The sequence below is a fragment of the Sebastes fasciatus genome, chromosome 20 (genome assembly GCF_043250625.1).
Source record: "Sebastes fasciatus isolate fSebFas1 chromosome 20, fSebFas1.pri, whole genome shotgun sequence".
In the NCBI taxonomy this organism is placed as follows: Eukaryota; Metazoa; Chordata; class Actinopteri; order Perciformes; family Sebastidae; genus Sebastes; species Sebastes fasciatus.
The window spans coordinates 23,942,425-23,965,583 of record NC_133814.1 but is presented as its reverse complement, the minus strand read 5'-3'; the positions used below and the strand labels follow the sequence as shown (position 1 = coordinate 23,965,583).

Genomic DNA, 23,159 nt, shown 5'->3' with positions numbered 1-23,159 from the left:
AGGTCTCTAGTCTGATCCATCCATCCTCTGAATGCTCTAGGTCTCTAGTCTGATCCATCCATCCTCTGAATGCTCTAGGTCTCTAGTCTGATCCATCCATCCTCTGAATGCTCTAGGTCTCTAGTCTGATCCATCCATCCTCTGAATGCTCTAGGTTTCTAGTTTGATCCATCCATCCTCTGAATGCTCTAGGTCTCTAGTTTGATCCATCCATCCTCTGAATGCTCTAGGTTTCTAGTTTGATCCATCCATCCTCTGAATGCTCTAGGTCTCTAGTTTGATCCATCCATCCTCTGAATGCTCTAGGTCTCTAGTCTGATCCATCCATCCTCTGAATGCTCTAGGTCTCTAGTTTGATCCATCCATCCTCTGAATGCTCTAGGTTTCTAGTTTGATCCATCCATCCTCTGAATGCTCTAGGTCTCTAGTTTGATCCATCCATCCTCTGAATGCTCTAGGTCTCTAGTCTGATCCATCCATCCTCTGAATGCTCTAGGTCTCTAGTTTGTGGCTGTAAAGTTTCATGAGGCTGTGATTATCCTAGAGGTCACCACAGGTCATTTTATACAGGGAGGTCAAGTTTCAAAAAATGGTCTCACTAGAATGAAATGTCTCCTATGGGGACTAACATCATCACACATGAATACAGTTGGGCTCATTGGATCCACAAGAGTCTCAGCTTTACAGTGATACCCAATTTATGTAATTCTGAGACTGTTTAGGGACCCCAGTATGCAGAAATATTCAAATACACTATCTTTAGAATAGGCGCAAATAACACAATGATGATGCTAGTTAAATATGAAATACATTAATTGTCCTTCATGTCATAACTGTTTGATATTCACTGAGACATTTTCTTGTATGTCCGTCTCTAGAAAAGGAGACTTTATTGAGCATCCTGACTGTAATCCCGTGAGGCGCTGGTAATTTGAACGTCAATGTCCGAGCAGCACAGAGAGCTTTTGTGAGCAGCGACACAATAGAGCTCTTAAACCTGCCAGAGGGGAGAATGGGGGAGAATCGGGGGGGAGTTGATTACCTTCACCTGTGATGGTATAAAATGCCTCCTCAAGTTGTCAAGATGTTAGTTATAGAGTCACTCGTGCTGGTAGCTTGTTGAAGAGCCATGAACATCCTCTGACATCAGACTATTCAAACGTGTTATTTCCTCTACAGGTGAGTCTTTTTTCTAATGACAGATTTACATTATGATACGTTGAATATTCTCTCATTGCTGACCTCTTAAATCTCTCTGCAGCGTCACATTATGGCTTCTGTCGGTGCATTATTGATGCTTTTGCCTGTTGCGTGGACATGCTCTCCACAAAAAGCAGGTAACGTCACTGTGGTACACAGATAGCCCTTGATTCGGTTAAGGAAAAAAAGGCATAAAACTCAAATAGAAATGGCAGTAAATGTCTATATACAGATTACACTGAGTCAAATTACAATATGGAGAAACAGAATGACAATATTAAGTAAATAAAGCACATAATATTAAGTGTAATAAGTTAGTTTCAGGCAAAATGTAAAACTGTTTTGAGTGAAGACGCTAAATAATGTCTAAAGTTTGTCTCTCTGACTGTGTCTTATTTCAGACTACGTTATGGTGTCATGCTTCCCCAACGCCATCATTGCCAACGTCCCAGAGTGTCCTTACGGCTGGGAGATTGACCAGCTGTCTCTGGGTGGAGTCTGTTACTCTGGAGTACACAGTCCAGGATACTACCGCTTCAGCATCCCAGACCTGACTCCCAAAAACCATTCGTACTGCGGCACGCAGTCTGAGGTGAGGGTCACAATAACAACAGTATCTCACCATGGAGAGGAGGAGGTTGTGTTTTATTTGCCCAGTTTTTGACATATCTGCTTTGTGACATTTCGCTTTTGGTGCTTAAAACATTGAACATTTGACATTTAAACCCAGAAACAATGTCCCCTTTTCTCAGGTTAAAGCAATTATAGTAGGGCTGTCAATCAATTAACATATTTAATCACAATCAATCGCATGATTGTCAAGTATTTAATACTCTTATCAACATGGGAGTGGCTAAATATGCTGCTTTATGCAAATATATGTATTATTGGAAATCAATTAACAACACAAAACAATGACAGATATTGTCCAGAAACCCTCACAGGTACTGCATTTAGCATAAAACAATATGCTCCAATCATAACATGGCAAACTGCAGCCCAACAGGCAACAACAGCTGTCAGTGTGTCAGTGTGCTGACTTGACTATGACTTGCCCCAAACTGCATGTGATCATCATAAAGTGGGCATGTCGGTAAAGGGGAGACTCGTGGGTACCCATAGAACCCATTTACATTCACATATCTGGAGGTCAGAGGTCAAGGGACCCCTTTGATAATGACCATGCTAGTTTTTCCATGCCAAAATTAAGTGTAAGTTTGGAGCGTTATTTAGTCTCTTTTTCAACAAGCTAGTATGACATGGTTGATACAAATGGATTCTTTAGGTTTCCTAGTTTCATATGAAACCAGTATCTTCACTCTAGCTTTAAAACTGAGCCCGCTACAACCACAAAATCACAAGTTGCGTTAACGCGTTAAAGAAATCTGTGGCATTAAAACAAAGTAATATCAATATAGTCAATTATGACTAATATAACTTTAATTTTGGTAATTTTGGTTCATGTTGTAACAATTTGAGCTTGGACATACGTCATATCCGGCTACCATCTTTGTGTGGATAGAGAAACGTTGTGCAGCAAAAAGAATATTTCTTTATCAAGGTGGTTAGAACTGTGGTTCGCTTTGTTAAATGACCTTCTGGGTTCTGGTATTTATTGTTTGGTAAAATAGATGTTCTAATTAGCTCTGGATCTAATTAGAAAACCACATGATGACCTAAGAGCTCTAAATGCACCGTCAATGAGCAGGTCAGAAATATAGAAAGAGTTTTTTCAGACATTTTTCAGAGTCTTTTTTTTCCAGCATTTTTCAAACTTTATTTTTCAGACTTTTTTTTAGACATTTTTTTCAGACATTTTTCAGACTTTTTTTTGACACCTTTTTCAGACATTGTTAAACTTTATTTTCCAACAATTCCAACAATTTTTCAAATTTTTTTTCTTACATTTTTTTTTTTTTTTTTTTTACCTTTTTCAGACATTGTTTAGCCTTTATTTTTGACACCTTTTTCAAACTTTATTTTTCAAATTTTTTATTAGACATTTTTCAGACTTTTTTTTGACACCTTTTTCAGACATTGTTAAACTTTATTTTCCAACAATTCCAACAATTTTTCAAACTTTTTTTCAGACATTTTTTTTTTTTTTTTTTTTACCTTTTTCAGACATTGTTTAGACTTTATTTTTGACACCTTTTTCAAACTTTATTTTTCAAATTTTGTATTAGACATTTTTTTCAGACATTTTTCAGACTTTTTTTTCAGACTTTTTTTTAGACATTTTTTTCAGACATTTTTCAGACTTTTTTTTCAGACTTTTTTTTAGACATTTTTTTCAGACATTTTTCAGACTTTTTTTTGGACACCTTTTTCAGACATTGTTAAACTTTATTTTCTAACAATTTTTCAAACTTTTTTTCAGACATTTTTTTTTTTTTTTTTACCTTTTTCAGACATTGTTTAGACTTTATTTTCTAACATTTTTCAAACTTTTTTTTCAGACATTTTTTTTTACCTTTTTCAGACATTGTTTAGACTTTATTTTTGACACCTTTTTCAAACTTTATTTTTCAAATTTTGTATTAGACATTTTTTTCAGACATTTTTCAGACTTTTTTTTCAGACTTTTTTTAAGACATTTTTTTCAGACTTTTTTCAGACTTTTTTTTTGACACCTTTTTCAGACATTGTTAAACTGTATTTTCCAACAATTTTTCAAACTTTTTTTCAGACATTTTTTTTTCTTTTTTTACCTTTTTCAGACATTGTTTAGACTTTATTTTTGATTTCAATGAAAACTGATCACTAGGAAGATGTCTCAAAACCTGGGAACATAAAACTATCTGTGTACCGGCCCTTTAAGACATTTAACCATTTACATGCACTTCTGTCTCAGATGTATGTTAATTTTAAGATTATAGAAGGCAAAACTTTATTTATTTCATATTCCCTCTGACAGTTCATGCCCGGCAAAGACCCCAAGTACGTCTTCTACAACTCCATCGTGTCCAACGACACGTCGCTCACCGTCAGAAACCAGCCGGTCAACTACACCTTCAGCTGCATGTACCGGGCGGCCTACCTGGTTAACAACGCCGTGTTCAGCCAAAGGTAAGCATCCATCCGAGACACGAGGCGACCGCAGTCACCGTGTTGCAAGATAAGTGCATTCTGACCCAATGACTTGCAGCGTTTTTACTAAACCCTCTGCTTTTTACAGAGTGGCTACCGTTTATGTCAACAACGGGAGTTTAGGCACTTTTAGATCACAGTTGTCAATGATTGTGTTCACGGTGAGTAGCCGCTCACGGGCTCAGCTTCTCCAGTGGAAGCAAAATTAACAGTTATTTGCTGTACAACTTGTTGCAGTCTTTAGATACATGCAAATAAAAGATTGTCAGATGAGGAAATACAGAAATGTATATATTTATTTTGTAGAATTCAAAGTTCCTGTATGCTAAGGACTCTCCGTATGTGATCGACACTTCTGAGATCGGCTCTGAAGTCTTCATCGGCATCGAGGCAAAAGGACTAAGTAACAGGTATCAACATTTTCCTTAAACACTGAAAAGTATATTCCCGTACAGAGTCGATACCGCTCGATTTCTAACCCTGTTTTATTATCGCTTCTCAGATTCAAAGTTGTAATAAACAACGTCTGGGCCACTCCTACTCCTTACTCAACAGACAAGAAGAGGTGGAGTCTCATCATTAACAGGTGAAACATTAAAGGGTTTTTAAAGTGGGGTTGTATGAGGTACTTATCCGTAGTCGGTGTTTTACCTACAGTAGATGACGGTCGGCACGCCCCCCAGTTTGGAGAAACATACTGAACGTACGAAACGTATTTCAGCCACCTAAACAAAATCTACATCAGTTTAAGTGTATGTTATATTTAGAATATTGTCACCGCTTTACCTCGCCATCAGAGAGCCCTTTCTGACGAGGAACTGAAGCCGTTATATCCATCTATGCTGTCCTCAAACCCACCAGACTCCATTGAGAAAAACATTTTACCCTGCAGAACACAGGAGTTACTGGTCTACCGCTGCACTGCTGCATCGATCGGTTAGTTATTAGGTTGTGTTATTGTGTGACTTTGGTGTTTTTAAGGGTTAGTTCGGATTTACCAAATTCACACAATAACACAAACAAACTAACCTATTGAGGCAGCGGTAGACCAGCAACTCCTGTGTTCTGTGAGGTAAAATGAGTGTTTTTTGTCAATGGAGTCTGGTGGCTTTGAGGAGAGCATAGATAACAGCTTCAGTTCCCCGTTGGAAAGGGCTGTCTCATGGCAATGTAAAACTTTAATCATTTGTTCAAAGTCCGCCCATGAGTTGTAACGTGATTAATGCCTCTGATGAGTCGTAATAAAACAATCCTGTATGATGTTTTAAGGTGTAGTTGGATGTGAAAGAATACTTCTCTATGCCACTTCATGATTTGGATGAGTTCTCCAGCAACATTCAAGTCTTTGTCTTCCAACAGCTGCTCCTCCGACCACACGGTGACTATTTTCGAGAACGCCAAAGACAGCCGCTCCATGTTCAAGTTCAACTCTTTCCGCTTCCAGCGGCTGGAGAAGGTTTCCACCGTCTGGCTTCACTGTGAGGTCCAGATCTGTGATGGAGAGAGGCTCAACTGTCTGCCAGTGAGTACAACACTTATAAATGATATCAAACTTTAAAACACTGTGTGAAACTTTATGTTTATTTATCTATTCCAATTACAGGCCAACGTCTGCCCTTTAGAAATATCACATACAGTGTGTGTTGTCATTATATGGTATCACTCTCCAGTGGTGGAGAGTAACTAAGTACATTTTATCAAGTGCTGTACTTAAGAATAATTTCGAGGTACTTTACTTGAGTATTTTAATTTTCTGCTACTTTATACTTCTACTCAACTACATTTCAGAGGGAAATATTGTATTTTTGACTCCCTTTATTAATTTGGCAGACACTTTTGTCCAAAGTAACGTATCAAAAGTAATGTCAATGAGCAAAGTAAATAAATAAAATAAAAATAAATAAAATAAATAAAATAAATAAAATAAATAAAATAAATAAAATAAATAAAATAAATAAAATAAATAAAATAAAAGTAACGTAACAAAGTAACACAACAAAGTAACGCCACAAAGTAACGCCACAAAGTAACGCCACAAAGTAACGCCACAAAGTAACGCAACAAAGTAACGCAACACAGTAACGCAACACAGTAACGCAACACAGTAACGCAACACAGTAACGCAACAAAGTAACGCAACAAAGTACTTTTAATGGAGTATTTTGACATTGTGGTACTTGGTTGGTTAAAAAGAGTGAGAGGGAGGAGAAAATATGGAGCAGAGTACAGTCAACAACATTAACTTAAATAAGAATTTAACTGAAGTTATTCCTCCAAATATGGTGGTGAAGTTACGATACTCTCATTTATAGTTATTCTCAGTTTAATTTGACAAAATGCAACTTGTGTTTCCTCAAGGGCCCCTGCTCTTCCAGAAGTCTGCCATCAGAGGCAGAACCAAGCGGAGGGATCCTCACTACTGAGTTTCACATTAAAGGTACAAACATATAATATAATAAACATATGTTGGGAGACTTTAAATAAATTATAAATAAAAAACTGTAGCATTGTTATTTCCACTCTTTCAAATTAAGAGACTCCAATAGCTGACTGTTAAATTCAAGGTGTGTTTTTTGTTTTTACTGTTTAAGCTCTTATTTTGTATTATGATGTCTTTATCTCTGGACAGGTATCAATTCCTCCAATAATGGACACATAAAAGGTAAACAAAATGTGATGCAGTGATAACTGTGATTGAAATGTATTTAAAGTCTAATATTCCGTTCATTTATTCAGTTAACTGTTCAATCATTGTATATTTTGATGATTTGAATGCTGTTTCAAAGCCTTCACCACACCACCACAAATCACATTATGATGTGAAAATACTTGATTAATTTATTCGCTGACCTTAAAGTCATTACATTTAAAAACATATGAGAGAACATGACCTCAATGTTCGCTACGGTTCAGCTAAATACTGTTGAAAGTTGTTTTTCTGTCATCAACATCTGTGTCTTCTTTACCTTTTTTCCACCACAGGCACTTCACTATTCATCCTGCTGCTGGTCCTCATAAACACATGTTGGGATTTAGTAAATGGATCAAGAATGTAGTAAAGACTTTTATTCATGTCACACCCCACACTCCAATGAAGAGATATTCTCGTCATCTCACAGATATTATATGTAATTAGCACATTTATTGATGCTTTGGATAGTCTTCTAAAATGTCACACATACATTACTTCACTGCTTTCTCCAATAAATTAACATTTTTAAAGAAATTACCCTTGTCCCTGTTGTTTTTAATTCTGCACAAACCTTAAAAAACTCTTCTGGGAAAAATAAATATATTATTTTATTAAATCCAGAAATTAAAATCAGACTGTTAACATGACTGTAACACAAATTAAATAGCTAAACATTCTTTAAAGGTCCCATATTATAAAAAAGTGAGATTTTCATGTTTTTTTTATTATAAAGCAGCCTTATAGTCCTGATATAAATACTGTGAAAGTATCGAAACGCTCAATCCACAGGAAAACACACACAGCCCGTATTCAGAAACTCTGCATTTGGAACAAGCTGTAAGGATTTCTGTCCATTTGTGATGTCACAAATGTACAATATTTAGACCCTTTACGCAGATTTAAACGTAAACATTCTAAATGTGTCCCAGTTTATTCCTGGTTGCAGTGTATGTAAATGTCATCAGCTGACAGGAAGTACACATGGACCCGAGCTGTTGCCTAGCAACGCAATTCTGTTGCAATTTCGTCGCAATTCCATAGAAATGTGCCAAAACGGAGCGTTTCAGACAGAGGGTAAATACAGGCATATTCAGGCAGACAGTATGAGGAAAATAAAGGTTGTTTTTAACATTACAGCATATAAACATGTTCTAGTAGAAACACAAAATATTAGTAGTAAAAAGTATGATCCTGAAAATGAGCAAAATATGGGACCTTTAAAATGTATTCTATTCCAATGATACTACCCAGAACAAACTGTGAATGTGTAACAACATTGTTAATGGATTTATTAATATATACTCAACCATTTGATTGCATACAGCACTGTTGAATCTGATTTATCTGTATCTTATATATGCGTTCTAGGGAAGCAGTGATCATTTGTTGTTTGTTTGTTACAGCAGTACAAAGACAAAATGAAAACACATTATGAATGTCATTGCTACAAATTCATCAGTCCCCAATTTTCATAAACTTTTATAGTTTATTCTTTTTGTTTTATAATATAAAGCCATGAATATCTATAATTGTACCAAAATCACAAAGAATTAAGATTAAAAAGTATCTTTAGCTCCTTTAGCAAGAGTCTGAAATAGGCGTGTTTTCAGACTCTTGCTAAAGGAGCAACCATGTTTCTACAGTGTTTTATATATTATCACTCCCGTCTTTGTCTACATTTTGTCTCTAATTCAAGAGTCGTTTTTCCATTCTGTGAGACGGTACTGAATTTTCCTTTCCAGATATTCCTTTTATCCAAAATCTGGTCAGAACATCCGGTCGTTCTTTAAATGTCCACTGTGGTCATCATAGCTTTGGTCAGGGTTTTCTGGGCTCTTTTCTCAGCAACTCTGATCATTCCCAGTTTCTTGAAGAGATATCACAAATACAGGTGAAAATACAAGCACTTGATTTACATAAAATACTGTATTTACTGACTGTGCTTGGATATAGATTTGTCTCTGCTGGCTACCTCTGTTTGTAGTATGAGACTGTCAGCTGGTGGATAGCTGTGAGCAATTAGAGGAGGATTGAATCCCTGTTTGTTCAGCAGCCAGTAGGTCTTATGAGATCCTTTACCCTGTCATGGACATAAACACACACATGTCAAAAACACTGGTTGTTGTACATCTTATTAGAGAAAAACTAAAACATGCAGACTCTTTAGGTTCACCTTCATCTCAACTTCCCCTCTTTCCTCCAGCTCAAACGATCCAGCCTGGACCAGGATGTCAGCAGTGCACTGAGATATGTGAATCTTCAGGGCTGTTAAATACGCAGAAGACAAGTAAAATAAGTCAACGTTGACTTCTGGTTTCACACGGGACACGAACAGCGGTCTCCAGGGTGAAAGTCCTGTATTTGTTTGACCCATCCGTCCTCCACTCAACTCGCGGACTTTCTTGCTTTTTAAACTACATCTTTTGCTCTGACTAATAATGAAGTAGATGTGTTTACATTGAATTTGAAAAACATCATCTCAAACAGTGGCACTGAAGAGTCGGTGCGTCGGTATCAGACGCCGAGGGGCGCTGACCGGTGTTTGACGAGTTGGGAGTGTAAATGGGTTGGATATGGGTTTTTTTACCTGATGATGCTGCGAGAGGAAAAGACAGAGGATTCATCCTCTTGGGAACATGAATGTCTGTACAAAGTTTGATGGCAATCCATCCAATTGTTATCAAGATATTTCGCTGAAAACCTAATGGGATTCCCTACATTGACAATAATCCCTCAGACTTGCACAATAAAACTATATGTATGTTCTTATCCAGAAGGTTTAAACAATGAAATTGCGAATACTGATGGTCTCAATTAATAGCCTCTGCAAAGGTGCGACTTCAGTCTACTCACGTAAGCTGTTACTTTCCATTCGAGAGGCCGTGTTCACCGTGTCGCCAAAGAGACAGTAGCGAGGCATCGTGGTGCCGACCACTCCAGCAACCACTGGACCTACAAAACCCACAACAAACTGTTTGTATTTATGGATTCAAGCTTATTAAATGTCAATTATTTCATGTACAGACGTCAACAAAGTGTGTAGGACCAAGAACTGTGAAGGAACCACAAATCCTGTCGGCGGCTTATACTCGCTTTATTTAATTACAACTTAAATGTATAAAGATGTCCCGATTGTTAGCCACCTGAAATGATCCTGAAAACCTTCCAAAGGAAAAAAAAAAGGCAGCAACAAAACCAAATACTTCACCATTAATTAAAGAAATAACCTGTCTCTCTTACCAGAGTGTATCCCGATGCGGATTGAAAGACTCTTAGTAGGCATGTGGTGGATTTTGAAGACCTTGATGGCACTCAGGAAATGCAGAGCCATCGTAGATATCTCTAAAGCGTGCTGATAGCCGTTGCTGATGGGTAGACCGCTGGCTACCATGTATGCATCACCAATTGTTTCCACCTAGAGAAGAGGCAAAGACAATATTCAAAGTAACAATGGGAAAACTTTTTTTTTTTATAAAAACAGCACAACTTATAATTTTACATTTTGGAAAAAACGCTAGTTAGCTTTTAAAATACAGATACAAACAGTGTGCAGGTCAGCTAGAAAATCTTCTCGTGTAGATCTGTTGTAGATTTACACTCCCCTCAGTGCATAAAGTCGAATGAGAGACTAAAATCATTGTGTGTGACTCACTTTATAGACATCGTACATCTTGATGACGTCGTCAAAGAGACTGTAGAGGTCGTTGAGGAACGTCACCACCTCCATCGCAGAGCTGACGGAGCACATGGACGTGAAGCCCACGATGTCAGAGAAGAAGATGGTCACCATTTCGTAGCTTTGAGGCTCCACTGACTTCCCCGCCATCAGCTCATCTGCGATGTACCTGCGACCATTGAAGCACCAGCACCGACAAGGTGAGCAACGTAGTTGTGGACGGCCAATTCAACCGGCGCCGCCGTGGTCACATGATTTGAATGGGTTTATCATTTTGATGCGGTTACATCTGTTACCTTGGTAACATGCTGGAGAGGAGATTGTCTGCACGGGTCTTCTCTGCTGTGAGCTGATTGGTCCTCTCCTCCACCACCTCCTCCAAGTGATTTGCATATTTCTCCAACTTTTCCACCATATTATCCAGTATATTTGCATGACTACAGTACAGAAAATCATGATCACCTGCTTTAAGGAGTTTTCGGGTTGAGTTTGTTCGTTTGTTAGTCGCCATTTACTCCTTAACTACTGCACTACCTTAAGTGAAAACGTGGCACATGAACTTAGTTACTACATTTATTTTGAAGCAGATAACAAGTTTAGAGGATTTTACAGCCCTGACAAAGGTATGCGCTCTTTAAATGCTCTCTAATTTATGACATTTTGGAGCATAATATGGGTAAGGAAAAAGAAAAGTGTCAGAGGCCTGACCTGTCTGGGCTGGTGTCCCTCAGCTGTCTCCGTATAGATGCAAACGGCGGTCGGTGGTCAGGGTTTTCATTCCAGCAGGCCTTCAGCAGTGAGTTGATGTTCTCTCCACATAGCTCCGCAGACAGCGGTGGGCGGAGGGGTTCCCCTTGGAAAGGCGTCCGCAACTGCATGATAATTTCTGGAGGAAACATGTAGCAAAGTATCAGGAATCATCGCAGTTTTGGAATTTGGGTTTGAGGGCTTTTTAGCCATGTTGTTGGCCTGTCTACCACTTCTGTCCAAACTGAAATATCTATACAACTATTGAATGGATTGCCATGAAATTTGGTACAACCATTCATAACCCTCTCAGGATGAATCCCATGAATTTTGATCATCGCCTGACTTTTTCAACTGGCGCCACCATCAGGTCAAACTTTTAATTTGTCCCAATACTTTGGTTTATGACTAAATACCTGCTAAACTAAAGACATTCCCATCAGCCTCAGCTGCACTTTGTGTTTAATGCTAATTACAAATCATACTAACCACCATACACGCTAAGCTAAGACGGTGAACATGGTAAAGCATTGTAATTTTGAGCATGTTAGCATTTAGCTCAAAGCACTGCTGTGTAGCGTCACGTTGCAGGCTGTTCTCATACACCGTTCGTAGCTTTACCTACAAAAAGTAATGCACTGTAATTCGTAAATATCCCCCAAAATCAATTTGTATGTAAACCCCGTAATCATGAGTCGGGAAGTATAAAGAGCGATAAAAGCTGCGTAGGGAAGAGGTCGGGGTGGATGGGTCAAAAAACTGACATTCACCCAGGAGACCAACATTGGTGCCCCGTGTGAGGCACGTCACATAACTTTCATACTTAAGTAACGTTATTTCCGAAGATATTTTAAACCAAACCATGATCTTTTCCTAAACTTAACTAAGTAGTTTGTTGCCTAAACCTAACCAAGTTGTTTAATGTGAAGACAGATGTTTATTTTGAGAACACTGTATGCATGACCCTTGTTGCTGGACATTCCTCATGTGTTGCTGAACATTATTAGGAAAACGCACGAAGAATTAGGAATGACTTTGAACCGTTGTATGAGGATACCTTGCAAAGAGATTGAGTTGAACTTTGTTTAATTTCCAACCTCTTGTCAGGCTAGTATTTCTGCCTTCTGCCCAATATTCAGTATGCCTCAATACTTTCAGCCGTCGCCACTGTGTAAATGAATAAGTGGGTAAAGAAAATGAATTAATATGCTTTGTATCGTGCTAACCTTTAGGGCTCAGGTTGATTTCATGATACGGGCCAGACTTTGCGCTGTACACGAGCTCCCACATGATGATGGCAAAGCTGTAGACATCCGCTTTCCCCGTCCCATTGACTTGGAGACCGACTTGTCTCAGAAGCTCGGGGGCTATGTAGTACATCTCTACAACAAATCACATCACCTCACGTTATTTCCCCTTCACGCTGTGGATAAACATAAATGCAAATATATTTAAGATATATTCGAGTGCACCCACTGACCTGAATGATTGGGGTTTTCCAGTGGGATGATCTTCTTTTTGCTCCCGTATTTAAACTCCCACAGGCCAAAGCCAGAGAGTTTTATCTGGAGTCGACTGTCCACGAGACACGTGCTAGGCTTCAGGTTCCCGTGAAATCTCAGGTTACTTTTGTGAATGAACTCCATTCCCTAAAAACAGAAGTTCTTAATCTTTATTCAGCCAACGACCCCATACAATATTATAACGGGGAACTGCTCATGTACGTCACGTGGAATAATATGACATAGTCTGTTTTTTTTTACACTTCTATAGTTATGTGAAAGAATACAAGAGAAATGTATTAGAAAGATATTAGACACGTATTAAAAACATATTTGCATTTCCTAAGAGTTATAGATTTGTTAGATTATAATGTATTTTTTTAACTATTATACTGTCGATTTAAAAATTACAATATTATTTGTTGGACTATGAAGCCTTTGTAAAAAACATATAAATTATGTCATAATAATTAAAATTAATTAATGTGAAAATTGCCAAGCAAATTTTAAAAAAAAAATCAGTCCTGCACTATAACTGTAGTTTATGTCTGTTTAAAGGGTCAAAAAACATTTTTTAGTTTTATTTTGTTGACGTAGTTGTTTGTGTTTTTGTTATATACAATATTTATTCTACCATTGATGTCTCTGAGGTTGTATTTATTCTGGAAATTCAGTTGATTTTTTAGCAACCTGGGAGGAATTTATTTTCTACAAAAAACAAACAAACAAACATGGTGGGCATTTTATAGGACGATTCCAACAATTTCAAGACAATAAAATGACGACATTTCGACCCACAGAAAAATTGCCCAGACTTTTATGTCTGGCAGTGTCGAAAGCTTTTAAACACCATTTAGACCGTCATGTTGGGGAATAAACATACATAAAAATTTGATTGAACAAGTTACTGAATAAAGAAAATATGTAAAATCAAAATAACATTTTTGAGAACTAATTGGGGGATGCATTGGGTAGACTTTTATTTTTATGATTTATTTTATTTTTGATATTTTCATTTTATTAATTTTTGTTTTTTTGCACGGGTTTTATTTATTTATTTATCAATATTTCTATATGACTTCCTTATTTCTAAAATCCTAGCTAGTAATCTTAAAGTCAAACTTTGGTTTTATACAATGATTAAAGTGTCTTTCCCAACACTACATCATGGCAATAACATGCTGCTTGAATGAACTGACTCACATTGACAATGTCATAAGCAAAGGACAGCTTAAACATCCCGTCCAGCTCGACATCTTTCTTCAGAACGTCCTGCAGAAAAAAACAACAGCAATATTTTCAAGTTAAATATCTAATTACACACCAAAAATCACAGGATTAATATAGTACCGATAAATTACCCAGTTTATTTTTATGTTACTGTTGGATTATTTACTCAAACTAAAATATGGTTATTTTGACTCAACAAGCTCACATTTCACCCTAAAACTGCCACATATTTATTGTTAATTGTATAAAATGTAGTGCATATGATATTAAAAACGACAAAGGATACTCGTAACACAATATATGCAAGTTTAAAAAGAGCTGCATTAGATTATAACTGTTTTTAAACCATTTTACTTTGGTTAATAACCCAAAAGTAATCTACAAAATAACACAACCCCTTGTTTTAGGTGAATTTCGACCCCATGGGTTAACCCAGTAGTGCATTGGTGCTATATTGACCCAAATTTGGTGGCAAATGATGCTTGCACTGCAGGCTGCAGTGATGCTTTTTTCAATATGAAGTAGCAGTGTGTGTACATGCAGAACAGGCTGAGACACTGACCTTCAGACTGCCTTTCCTGCAGTACTGGATGACCAAACAGATGTTCGGTGGCTCGATGCAAACACCAAAGAACTGAACCAAGTTCTCATGTTTCATCTCTTTCATCTGTCTTAAAGAGTTTAAGATGGTTAGGCACACAATATGAAATTTCATGAGTGAAAAAAAAAAAATGCTTCTATTTTTCACTAATTTGTCTTAAAGGAACAGTGTGTAGCATTTCGGGGGATTACTACGTATAACTATGTTTTCATTAGTGTATAATCACCTCAAACTAAGAATCGTTGTGTTTTCGTTAGCTTAGAATGAGCCCTTCATATCTACATAGGTAGCTGGTGAAAATGATTTAGTGATGACATTTTGGACAGATATGGATGTAAGCTGCAACTTGACTGGCTGGCGGAGGCGTACTGTACAACCGCGAGGTGGTAAATCTAGTTAATCCTCTAGTTAAGTCAGTTATTTATTCATATTCTGTAAATCACAAAATGTTTTATTTGCATTAAACTTGAATATGTAAAACTGAAAACTGATCAAGAACAACATGAGGAACTTTACCACATTGAACTCTTCGATAATTGAAGGCTTCTGGAAATTACAGCTAACGTGGTTCTTGAGGTACTTGATGGCCACTTGATTTCCCTACATGGAGTTACATGACATACGTACATTATGGAAAAGCACATACAGTATTTTGGCATATGAAAACATAACTCACCATTAATACTTAATTGCCACTTTAAGGGCTCACTTTAAACATCAAGCTGGTACCTGGTAGAGACCGATGGTGGTGAAGACGTGTTCCCTCCCTGTCTTGTCTCTCAGGCCATAGCTGTTGTTGGAGAAATTAGACTGAGAGCCGCTGCTGCAGCTCTGACTGGCCGTGGTGCTCAGAGATAGAGCATGAAATCCCTGAAGGAGACACAAACACACCGAACAAACCTGTGAACACACAAACTCACTCATCCATGTACATATACCAGGGGTCTGCAACATGCGGCTCTTTAGCCCCTCTCTAGTGGCTCCCTGTGGATTTTTAAAAATGGAAATGAATAACTGTTTTTTGTTTACATTTTCAATTTTATTTATCATTGTTGTAGGTCTATGGTATGACAAAGTATTAGGGCCACATTGAGGAAAAAAAAAAAATCGGAGATTTTGAGAATAAAGTCATAATATTACAAGAATAAAGTCAGAAGTTTACGAGAAAAAAAGTCGTAATATTATGATAATAAAGTCATAATATCATAAAGTAGTAATTTTACGTGTTATTTTATTTTTTTCTTGTAAAGTTATGACTTTATTCTTGTAATATTACGACTTTTTTCTCGTAAAGTTATGATTTATTCTTGTAATATTACGACTTTTTTTCTCGTAAAGTTATGACTCTATTCTTGTAATATTACGACTTTTTTCTCGTAAAGTTATGACTTTATTCTGGAAATCTCAGATTATTTTCCCTTCAATGTGGCCCTAATACTCCGTAGTACATTGTCTCTTTGGCCCTCACTGCATTAGACTTATATACTATATACTTAGACTATAAACTGTGTTACCTTCATCACAATGCTCAAATGTTTTGCGGCTCCAGACAGATTTTTTTTTTTTTTGTTATCCTAAAATGGCTCTTTTGATAATAAAGGTTGCTGACCCCTGGCATATACAGATGTATGCTCATATTCTTTTTTCTTCTATATCTGTTTTAGTGCTCATACTGATTGCTCCCTGATGATGGTGATGTCGCTGTAGCTGATCAGCCACCAGCAGGAGTCATCCAGCCTCGTCTGGAGCCGTAGCTTCTGCAGAATGAGGACTCCGATGCACAAAACCGCCAGCACGCCGACGACGGGGAAGGTGACGAGCAGAGCCAGCAGGGAGACGTCTGCGTCCCATCAACACAGTAAATTATGAGGGTGGTTAGCTTGGCCTGAGTTTGTTTTACGAGTGGTTTAAAAGGAAACATAAAAACTGAGATAATTGGTGTATTTACTGGTTGCGTAAGAGGCCACTTTTACCATTAATGAGCCATTCGCAGAGTTCATTGTTGAAACCACATTCTGGTTTATCGGATGGAGGTCTTCCTCTCGGCCAGACCACCGAAGCAAATGCAGACGTTGGCCTGGAATTACATTTATTTGATGTGATTTCCCCAAAATGTTATTATTTATTGTATTAGATTGTTTGGTGGTAAATTTATTGATAAACATATTTTACCGGACAGCTTTGGTGTGACTGTCGAAATGGAGGATGGGTACAAACTTAGTGACGTCTCCGACATGCTGCAGGTCATAAATGGAATAGTCCACATTTCTCTCCCCGTCTTGGTCAAAGTGGACTAGTCCAGAGGCACCTGCAATGATAATCAGTGGGGGTAAGTAAATTACATTTACTCAAGTACAATTCTGACACTTTGCACTTTACTTTAGTATTTCCACTTTCTGCTACAACGTAAGTTATTAGTTACTCTACAGATTTAGATTATTGATACAAAATAATATAAATAAATAAATGCATAATGAGTACTTTTACTTTTGGTACTTTTACTGGTAACAGAGTATTTTTAAACTGTGGTATTACTACAAAAAACTACAAAAATGGCGCCGAAAAAAATGTTTAGCAAGGCGAGACGACAAGCAGACAAAGTTCCAGAACTAGAGTGAATCTGGGGTTTGCGTTAACCCGCTGGCAAGCACCGTAACCCCTCGTTGAGCCGGGCAGTAGGGGCCAACTTTGAATCTTGTGTTTACAAACTGCAACCTGACAAATCCTACTCATCGTGCCTTTAAAGAGGTATTGTCTGGAAGGGAACCCACAAGTTGCGAGATAGGTTAGGTTAGGCATTGAGCTTGAATAGTTTTGTTTTGGCGTTGACCTCAGGTTAGGATAGGTCGTCGGGCAGCGACTCTCGCGAGAGCTTTTGCAAGTTTTTGCCGATCTCAGATCAGATTTGGCAATTTGCAGGTTACCTTCTAGACACAACCCTTTAAAGGGATAGTCCGGGTGTTTTGAAGTGGGGTTGTATGAGGTACTTATCCATTGTAGGTGGCTTTGGAGGGCGCATAGATAAGTTTCACTTCCAGTTCAGTTCCCCGTCGGAAAGGAAAAGGAAAGGGCTGTATGACGGCAAAATAAAGTGGTGAAAATATTCTAAATTTAGCGTACACTTAAACAGATATTGATTTTTTATTTTTGAGTCATTCTTTTACGTGGCTAAAATCCGTTTTCCTGCCGTCCCCGTCCACAGCACCGTATTGCTTTGCTCCGGTGTCGGTGCTCCTGTCTGCTTCTCGATGCTGGTGGCACGCCGACCGTGATCTACTGTAAGTAATACACCTACTATGGATAAGTACCTCATACAACCCCACTTCAAAACACCTGAACTATCCCGTTACGTAAAAGATCTGCATACTTCTTCCACCACTGTTTAAGAGTTCCAAACTATATTTACTTCTGAGCAGATATTCTGTACTTTCCTTGTAAAAAGCTTAACGAAAACACAAACTTCTCCAAAAGGTGTCTGGCTACCAACCATTAAATCGAATGTTGTTTCTATTTTTTAATCTCTGCAGCAGCTGCCGTCCATCGTGAGGGTCTTTGCCGTCCTTAACGACTTCCTTCAGTCCCATCGCGTAAAGAAGCACCGCGTCGTGCAGGTAGGCAGCGTACGGGCTGACCTGAAATAATAACAAAAATAAAACGATTGTATCTGTGATTTTAAATTGGAAAGTGTTCCAACATCTCAATAATACGCGAATGCTTACCTGTCTTTGAGATGTCAGGTTGCTCTGAAACGGGTGTCCTTTTAGTCTTTCAAAAACTTGCTCAAAGAAGTCGTAATAGTCGTAGCCTTCGTAGGATTTCTGACCGATGATGAAGGTCATGTCAAAAGCTCTTATGGCGGCTTGGTTGATCCTGCTGTTCAGGGCATATTTCCACAAGTTATCCTGCTCAGGAAAAAGATTAATACAACACAAAAACATCTTAGTGAAGAGGTATGGAAGATAATAAGTTTGATAATTGGATTCTACCTGATGGTGCTGCAACAACTTAATATGAGTGTAACTGTAAACTGTAAAAGTTTTACTCACCACGCTGCCACTGACTTCAAAATGCTGTACCAGGAAGAACACGTAGTCGCCATTCATCAGACCCTGTCGCTCAGCCTCCAGCAACAGAGCCATGGAGTCCACGGAGTTTGTTAGCACCACAATCACTGCAGGACAACAGGACTCGTTTAGTCGCCAAATCAATGGTAAAAAAATGCGTTTTTTAAAGAGACAAAACTTTTTACCTCTGGCGACTGTCGAGACGAGCTTCACATTTCGATAGATCAGCTGAGGGTTGCTGGTGTCAAACTTGACCGCGGCAGCCAGTTTGAATTTGGCTCTCAACGGATTCTCAACGGTCGTCCACAAAGCGTCGACTTTGTCCCACGTGTTCGAATCCAGCCCCCCTCCGATCATCGCCACGTGACTCCATCCGAAGAACTCCAGTGTCTTCACCAGGACCTCCGAGCTTCTTTTGAGAGGGGGCACGACTTTGATGTACGAATCGTAGACGTCGCCGTTGTCCATTTTGGAGGATTGTCCCACAAAGCCGAACATGGGGATGTTCCATGTGGATGCGATGAGACCGGTGACCTGAAAAGCAGAAATAATGTGTAGCAAGGATGGGCATTTCAATCCAAAAAGTACCCTCTCTTTCGCCAAAATAAGACAGGCTTAATTGCCTTGTTAACTCAAATAAAACTCACCAAAACCATCTTGGTTAGTCTTTCCACTGTTCCGACAATCACCAACTCATAAAGTATCATAATTCATAAAGTTAGATGTGAAAATACACTCTGTTTCCCTGCTGTCTCTCTCTCTGTGACCGTTCTTCGGGGGCAGACCATTAAATTAACCATTAAACTGCTTACAGCTAACTAGCGCTCCTCCTACCGACCTGAGAAGAGACGCTCTGTTGTTGTCAGCGCTCGGTTACGGTTTTTCTCATCTTTTAAATTAATTATTAACATTTCTTTTAACTGTTTTAACCAAGTCATGACCGAAAGAACTAGATCGCGGGTACAAGCGGACGAAATGGGTTTCCTCAGGAGGGTGGCTGGTGTCTCCCTTAGAGATAGGGTGAGAAGCTCAGTCATCCGTGAGGGACTCGGAGTAGAGCCGCTGCTCCTTTGCGTCGAAAGGAGCCAGTTGAGGTGGTTCGGGCATCTAGTAAGGATGTCCCCTGGACGCCTCCCTTGGGAGGTGTCCAAGGCACGACCAGCTGGAGGACTAGGTGGAGAGATTATATCTCCACACTGGCCTGGGAACGCCTCAGGATCTCCCAGTCAGAGCTGGTTAACGTGGCCCAGGAAAGGGAAGTTTGGGGTCACCTGATGGAGCTGTTGCCCCCGCGACCCGATCCCGGATAAGCGGTTGAAGATGGATGGATGGATGTATGGATGGATGTTTTAACCGATAGCGTTAATCGGTTAAAATGCATAATGTCGGTTAAACGGTTAATTGTTAACATCCCTAGCGCACACACACACACAACCAAATACATAATCTCCTGGCGGCTATAATAAAGTCATACGAACTTGTCGGAAACTGCCTTTAAGACACTGCATCGGCTACCTGTGTATTTGTTTTAATTGATTTTAAATCTATTTTACTTGCTTATAAACTTTTAAATGACCTTGCTCCTCCTCCTACATCAGAGCTCGTCTTTAATTATATGTTGCAGCCAGATCGTTAAGGTCCTCCCCCGCTTCTCTTTTAAATGTTTTACTTACTCACTTAAAAGTGAGAGAGGTCCTTCTGTTTTTATAAACTTTGGAACTCACTTCCTCTGGATATTAAAGCTCTCTCTGTAGTTTTTAAAATTAAAGGAAATTAAAGACATATCTTTTAATCTGGCTTTTAATTTGGAGTAATATATGCATAGTTATTATGTTTTAATCATTGGATTTTATATTATTTGTATCCCTGGTGTTTATTTTTATTTTATTTTATTGACTTTTTGTTTATTTTCAACATTTTATTGTTGTAATTTTCAGTCTTGCAGAATATCTATTGTTATTTTTGTCTTGCTATGTGAAGCACTTTGGGTTGCATGTTTGTATGAAATAAGTTCAGAAACAAAAGGTACTTAAATATAATTTTTTTTTTTTTTTTTTTATTTAAATAAAATTAGATATTAAATTAAACTAAAGCTGTCAGATACATGTATGGGAGTAAAAAGTACAGTATTTGAGTAAATGTACTTTCCACCACTGGTTTTACTCTCTAAAAAGTGACACCAAAAAGACAAACTAAAGATGAATAATCAATTTCCAGGTCACATGAATCCTACCTCGGCTTCTTCAGGACACGCCGGACCAAACAGCGCTGACACATTTTCTTTCCACACCTGCTGGATGAATCCTCCCAGGGAAACTTTGGGATTACAGTCTGTATCCGTGTACACAAAGTCCAGACTGTAGTTGCCCAGGAAGGAGGGGTTGGTGTTGACCTTCTCCACGGCGATCTGTATGGCCGAGCCCAGCCGCAGGGCGCTGAACGGGAAGGACATGTTCCAAGGGGCCTGGAAGCCGATGATCAGCTTGTGAGACCCATCGGTGCCGTTGTTGACGACGATGGAGGCGGCCGTTAGTGTGAAGTGAAGTGCCAAAATGAGCCTCATGTCAGGAGAATACATCACTCTCATCCTATTAGTTGCTTTCATGTTAGCAGCGTTTAAATACCCAACTGATGCTGGACACATTGGTTAGGGAGGAGGAAATGTAAATATGTGGAGGAGAGTGGGAGGTACAGAGATGCATTAAGTCCGTCGTTTTCTTTACTCTTCATTAGAGAGTCATAGAAGGCCCCATGCTCTTTAATAGGACACATTAAGGAAACCTTTCAAAGGGTTTTAGGTTCTCAGAAACGTTTTTCCCAGAAGTAAAATGTTCTATGTATGTTTCCCTGCGTCAATATGTTGAAATCACCACAGCTTATAGCCTGCTGGTGTTATACTGCTCAATAGAGCGCTGCAGGAATGAGCTCGCATTTTAGCACTTCTGGTTTCCTCGTCTGGAAGTCGATGGGTTTTTACAACAAGCTGAAGAGATTTTAACGTTTTGTTCGACGATATAAAATACTTTTTAAGCTTTTACGCGTCTTAAAAAAGGCGGTTGCTAACAAGTGGCTAAATGAGACTACTAAACGTCATCACGCCGACTCGTCCGCCTTTATCACAGCCTCGTTGTGTATACTCGCGCTCATGCGACCGTGGTGTAGTTCGTTTATAGCCTGATGGTACGTGTCCACAGGGGCGTTTTTTATCGCGAGGGGACGCGACGCTTCCCAACATTGGACGCTTGGTGGGCGTGTCACTAGACACAGGCTGTCCCCACTTGACTGAACGAACGCTTTCCCGCCGTTGGCTGCTGCTCCCAGCTTTCAAACCGGAACCAGTATGGAGGCTCGATTGGAATCTTGCTTCTCTTATTTCAAGAAAATAGTTCACCGAAATGTGTTTCTGAAAACATTTGAGGCGAGAAATAATCCACGCAGTTGCTGAATCTGTCTTTATTTTGGATCGACAACGTTTATTTTAAAAGGTCCTCGGGAGTTTCGAGAGGTGGCGAGTCGCGTTGGACGCCCGTGATTTGCATAAATTAGACGAGCCCTCAACTTTTGCAAATGAGGAGCGTGCGTTGCGACGCTCTGTTTCTCGAATCGCGACGCCACGCTACCAGAATGCATTAAACGGCTGCTTACATAGACAAGGAATGGCAAGCGTGAAAAGCACGGAGCCTGTGGACACGTACCATAACGTTAGATTTTTACTTCTGCTGATTGCATTCACAATTCAAAAATCATAAAAGTGGTGTTGATTTGTGGAGATTATCTCGCTGAACAAAACGTATAAATACCATAAATGTTTGTTTGTTTGAACAATCCCGTTGGCTTTTTGTCGAGGGAATCAGGGCGATGCTAACTTCCTGGTTGACCTCAAATTTATGGGCAAGACAGTTTTCTTGAGTTTGATATTGATATTTCCACAGTGGCTACATTTGAAACGTCCATCTCACTTCGTTCTTTTGCAATTTGAACTGCGAAGACAGTCCTTACCGATCGCTCACAATGTTAGTTTATATCAAGAGACACACATACCCTGGGAACACACTGCAGGGATGATGCCCCTTGAATTCACTGGACGTCTTTAAAGGAAGCGTGTAGGGGATCTATTGGCAGAAATGGAATATAATATTAATAAGTATGTTTTCTTTAGTGTATAATCACCTGAAAATAAGAATTATTGTTGTTTTCGTTAGCGTAGAATGAGCCGTTTATATCTACATACAGAGCGGGTCCTCTTCACGGACACACTGGCTCTAGATCGGGACATTCACGTTTTTGCATCGGCCACCGTAGTCCTTCCACATGCTTGGTTGGTTGCAGTTTGCAACCTCACCGCTAGATGCCGCCA

At 38.9% G+C, this 23,159-nt stretch overlaps 2 protein-coding genes across 2 annotated transcripts; one reads left to right on the top strand and one right to left on the bottom strand.

Moving 5' to 3' along the window:
* The first annotated feature begins 1,103 nt into the window (after window positions 1-1,103).
* Window positions 1,104-8,728, top strand: tectb (tectorin beta). The gene is made up of 11 exons (XM_074619111.1): window positions 1,104-1,179; window positions 1,262-1,337; window positions 1,602-1,792; window positions 4,118-4,269; window positions 4,379-4,451; window positions 4,597-4,700; window positions 4,793-4,876; window positions 5,650-5,812; window positions 6,649-6,727; window positions 6,920-6,952; window positions 7,273-8,728. Exons 2-11 carry the CDS (start codon window positions 1,271-1,273, stop codon window positions 7,344-7,346), a joined length of 1,020 nt encoding a protein of 339 aa, XP_074475212.1. The 5' UTR covers window positions 1,104-1,179; window positions 1,262-1,270; the 3' UTR covers window positions 7,347-8,728.
* gucy2g (guanylate cyclase 2g) lies at window positions 8,714-21,365 on the bottom strand. The gene is made up of 22 exons (XM_074619104.1): window positions 21,036-21,365; window positions 18,988-19,336; window positions 18,800-18,909; window positions 18,458-18,640; window positions 18,226-18,370; window positions 16,911-17,046; window positions 16,712-16,815; window positions 16,412-16,578; window positions 15,468-15,608; window positions 15,255-15,338; window positions 14,700-14,804; window positions 14,111-14,179; window positions 12,886-13,054; window positions 12,632-12,787; window positions 11,367-11,544; window positions 10,955-11,095; window positions 10,635-10,827; window positions 10,223-10,397; window positions 9,836-9,934; window positions 9,156-9,247; window positions 8,955-9,062; window positions 8,714-8,849 (listed from the first exon to the last, which is right to left on the bottom strand). The coding sequence occupies exons 1-22, from the start codon at window positions 21,363-21,365 to the stop codon at window positions 8,769-8,771; spliced, it is 3,315 nt and encodes a 1,104-aa protein (XP_074475205.1). The 3' UTR covers window positions 8,714-8,768.
* Between the last annotated feature and the right edge of the window lie 1,794 nt (window positions 21,366-23,159).

Excerpts from the sequence above, each read along its gene's own strand:
- tectb (XM_074619111.1), top strand. The coding sequence starts at position 1,271 with ATGGCTTCTGTCGGTGCATTATTGATGCTTTTGCCTGTTGCGTGGACA. Across the intron at positions 4,452-4,596 it reads TGTCAATGATTGTGTTCACG|AATTCAAAGTTCCTGTATGC; the intron begins GTGAGTAGCCGC and ends TTTATTTTGTAG. Across the intron at positions 4,701-4,792 it reads GCAAAAGGACTAAGTAACAG|ATTCAAAGTTGTAATAAACA; the intron begins GTATCAACATTT and ends ATCGCTTCTCAG.
- gucy2g (XM_074619104.1), bottom strand. The coding sequence starts at position 21,365 with ATGAGGCTCATTTTGGCACTTCACTTCACACTAACGGCCGCCTCCATC. Across the intron at positions 18,641-18,799 it reads TCCTGGTACAGCATTTTGAA|GATAACTTGTGGAAATATGC; the intron begins GTCAGTGGCAGC and ends TTTCCTGAGCAG. Across the intron at positions 10,828-10,954 it reads CTCTCCAGCATGTTACCAAG|GTACATCGCAGATGAGCTGA; the intron begins GTAACAGATGTA and ends CAATGGTCGCAG.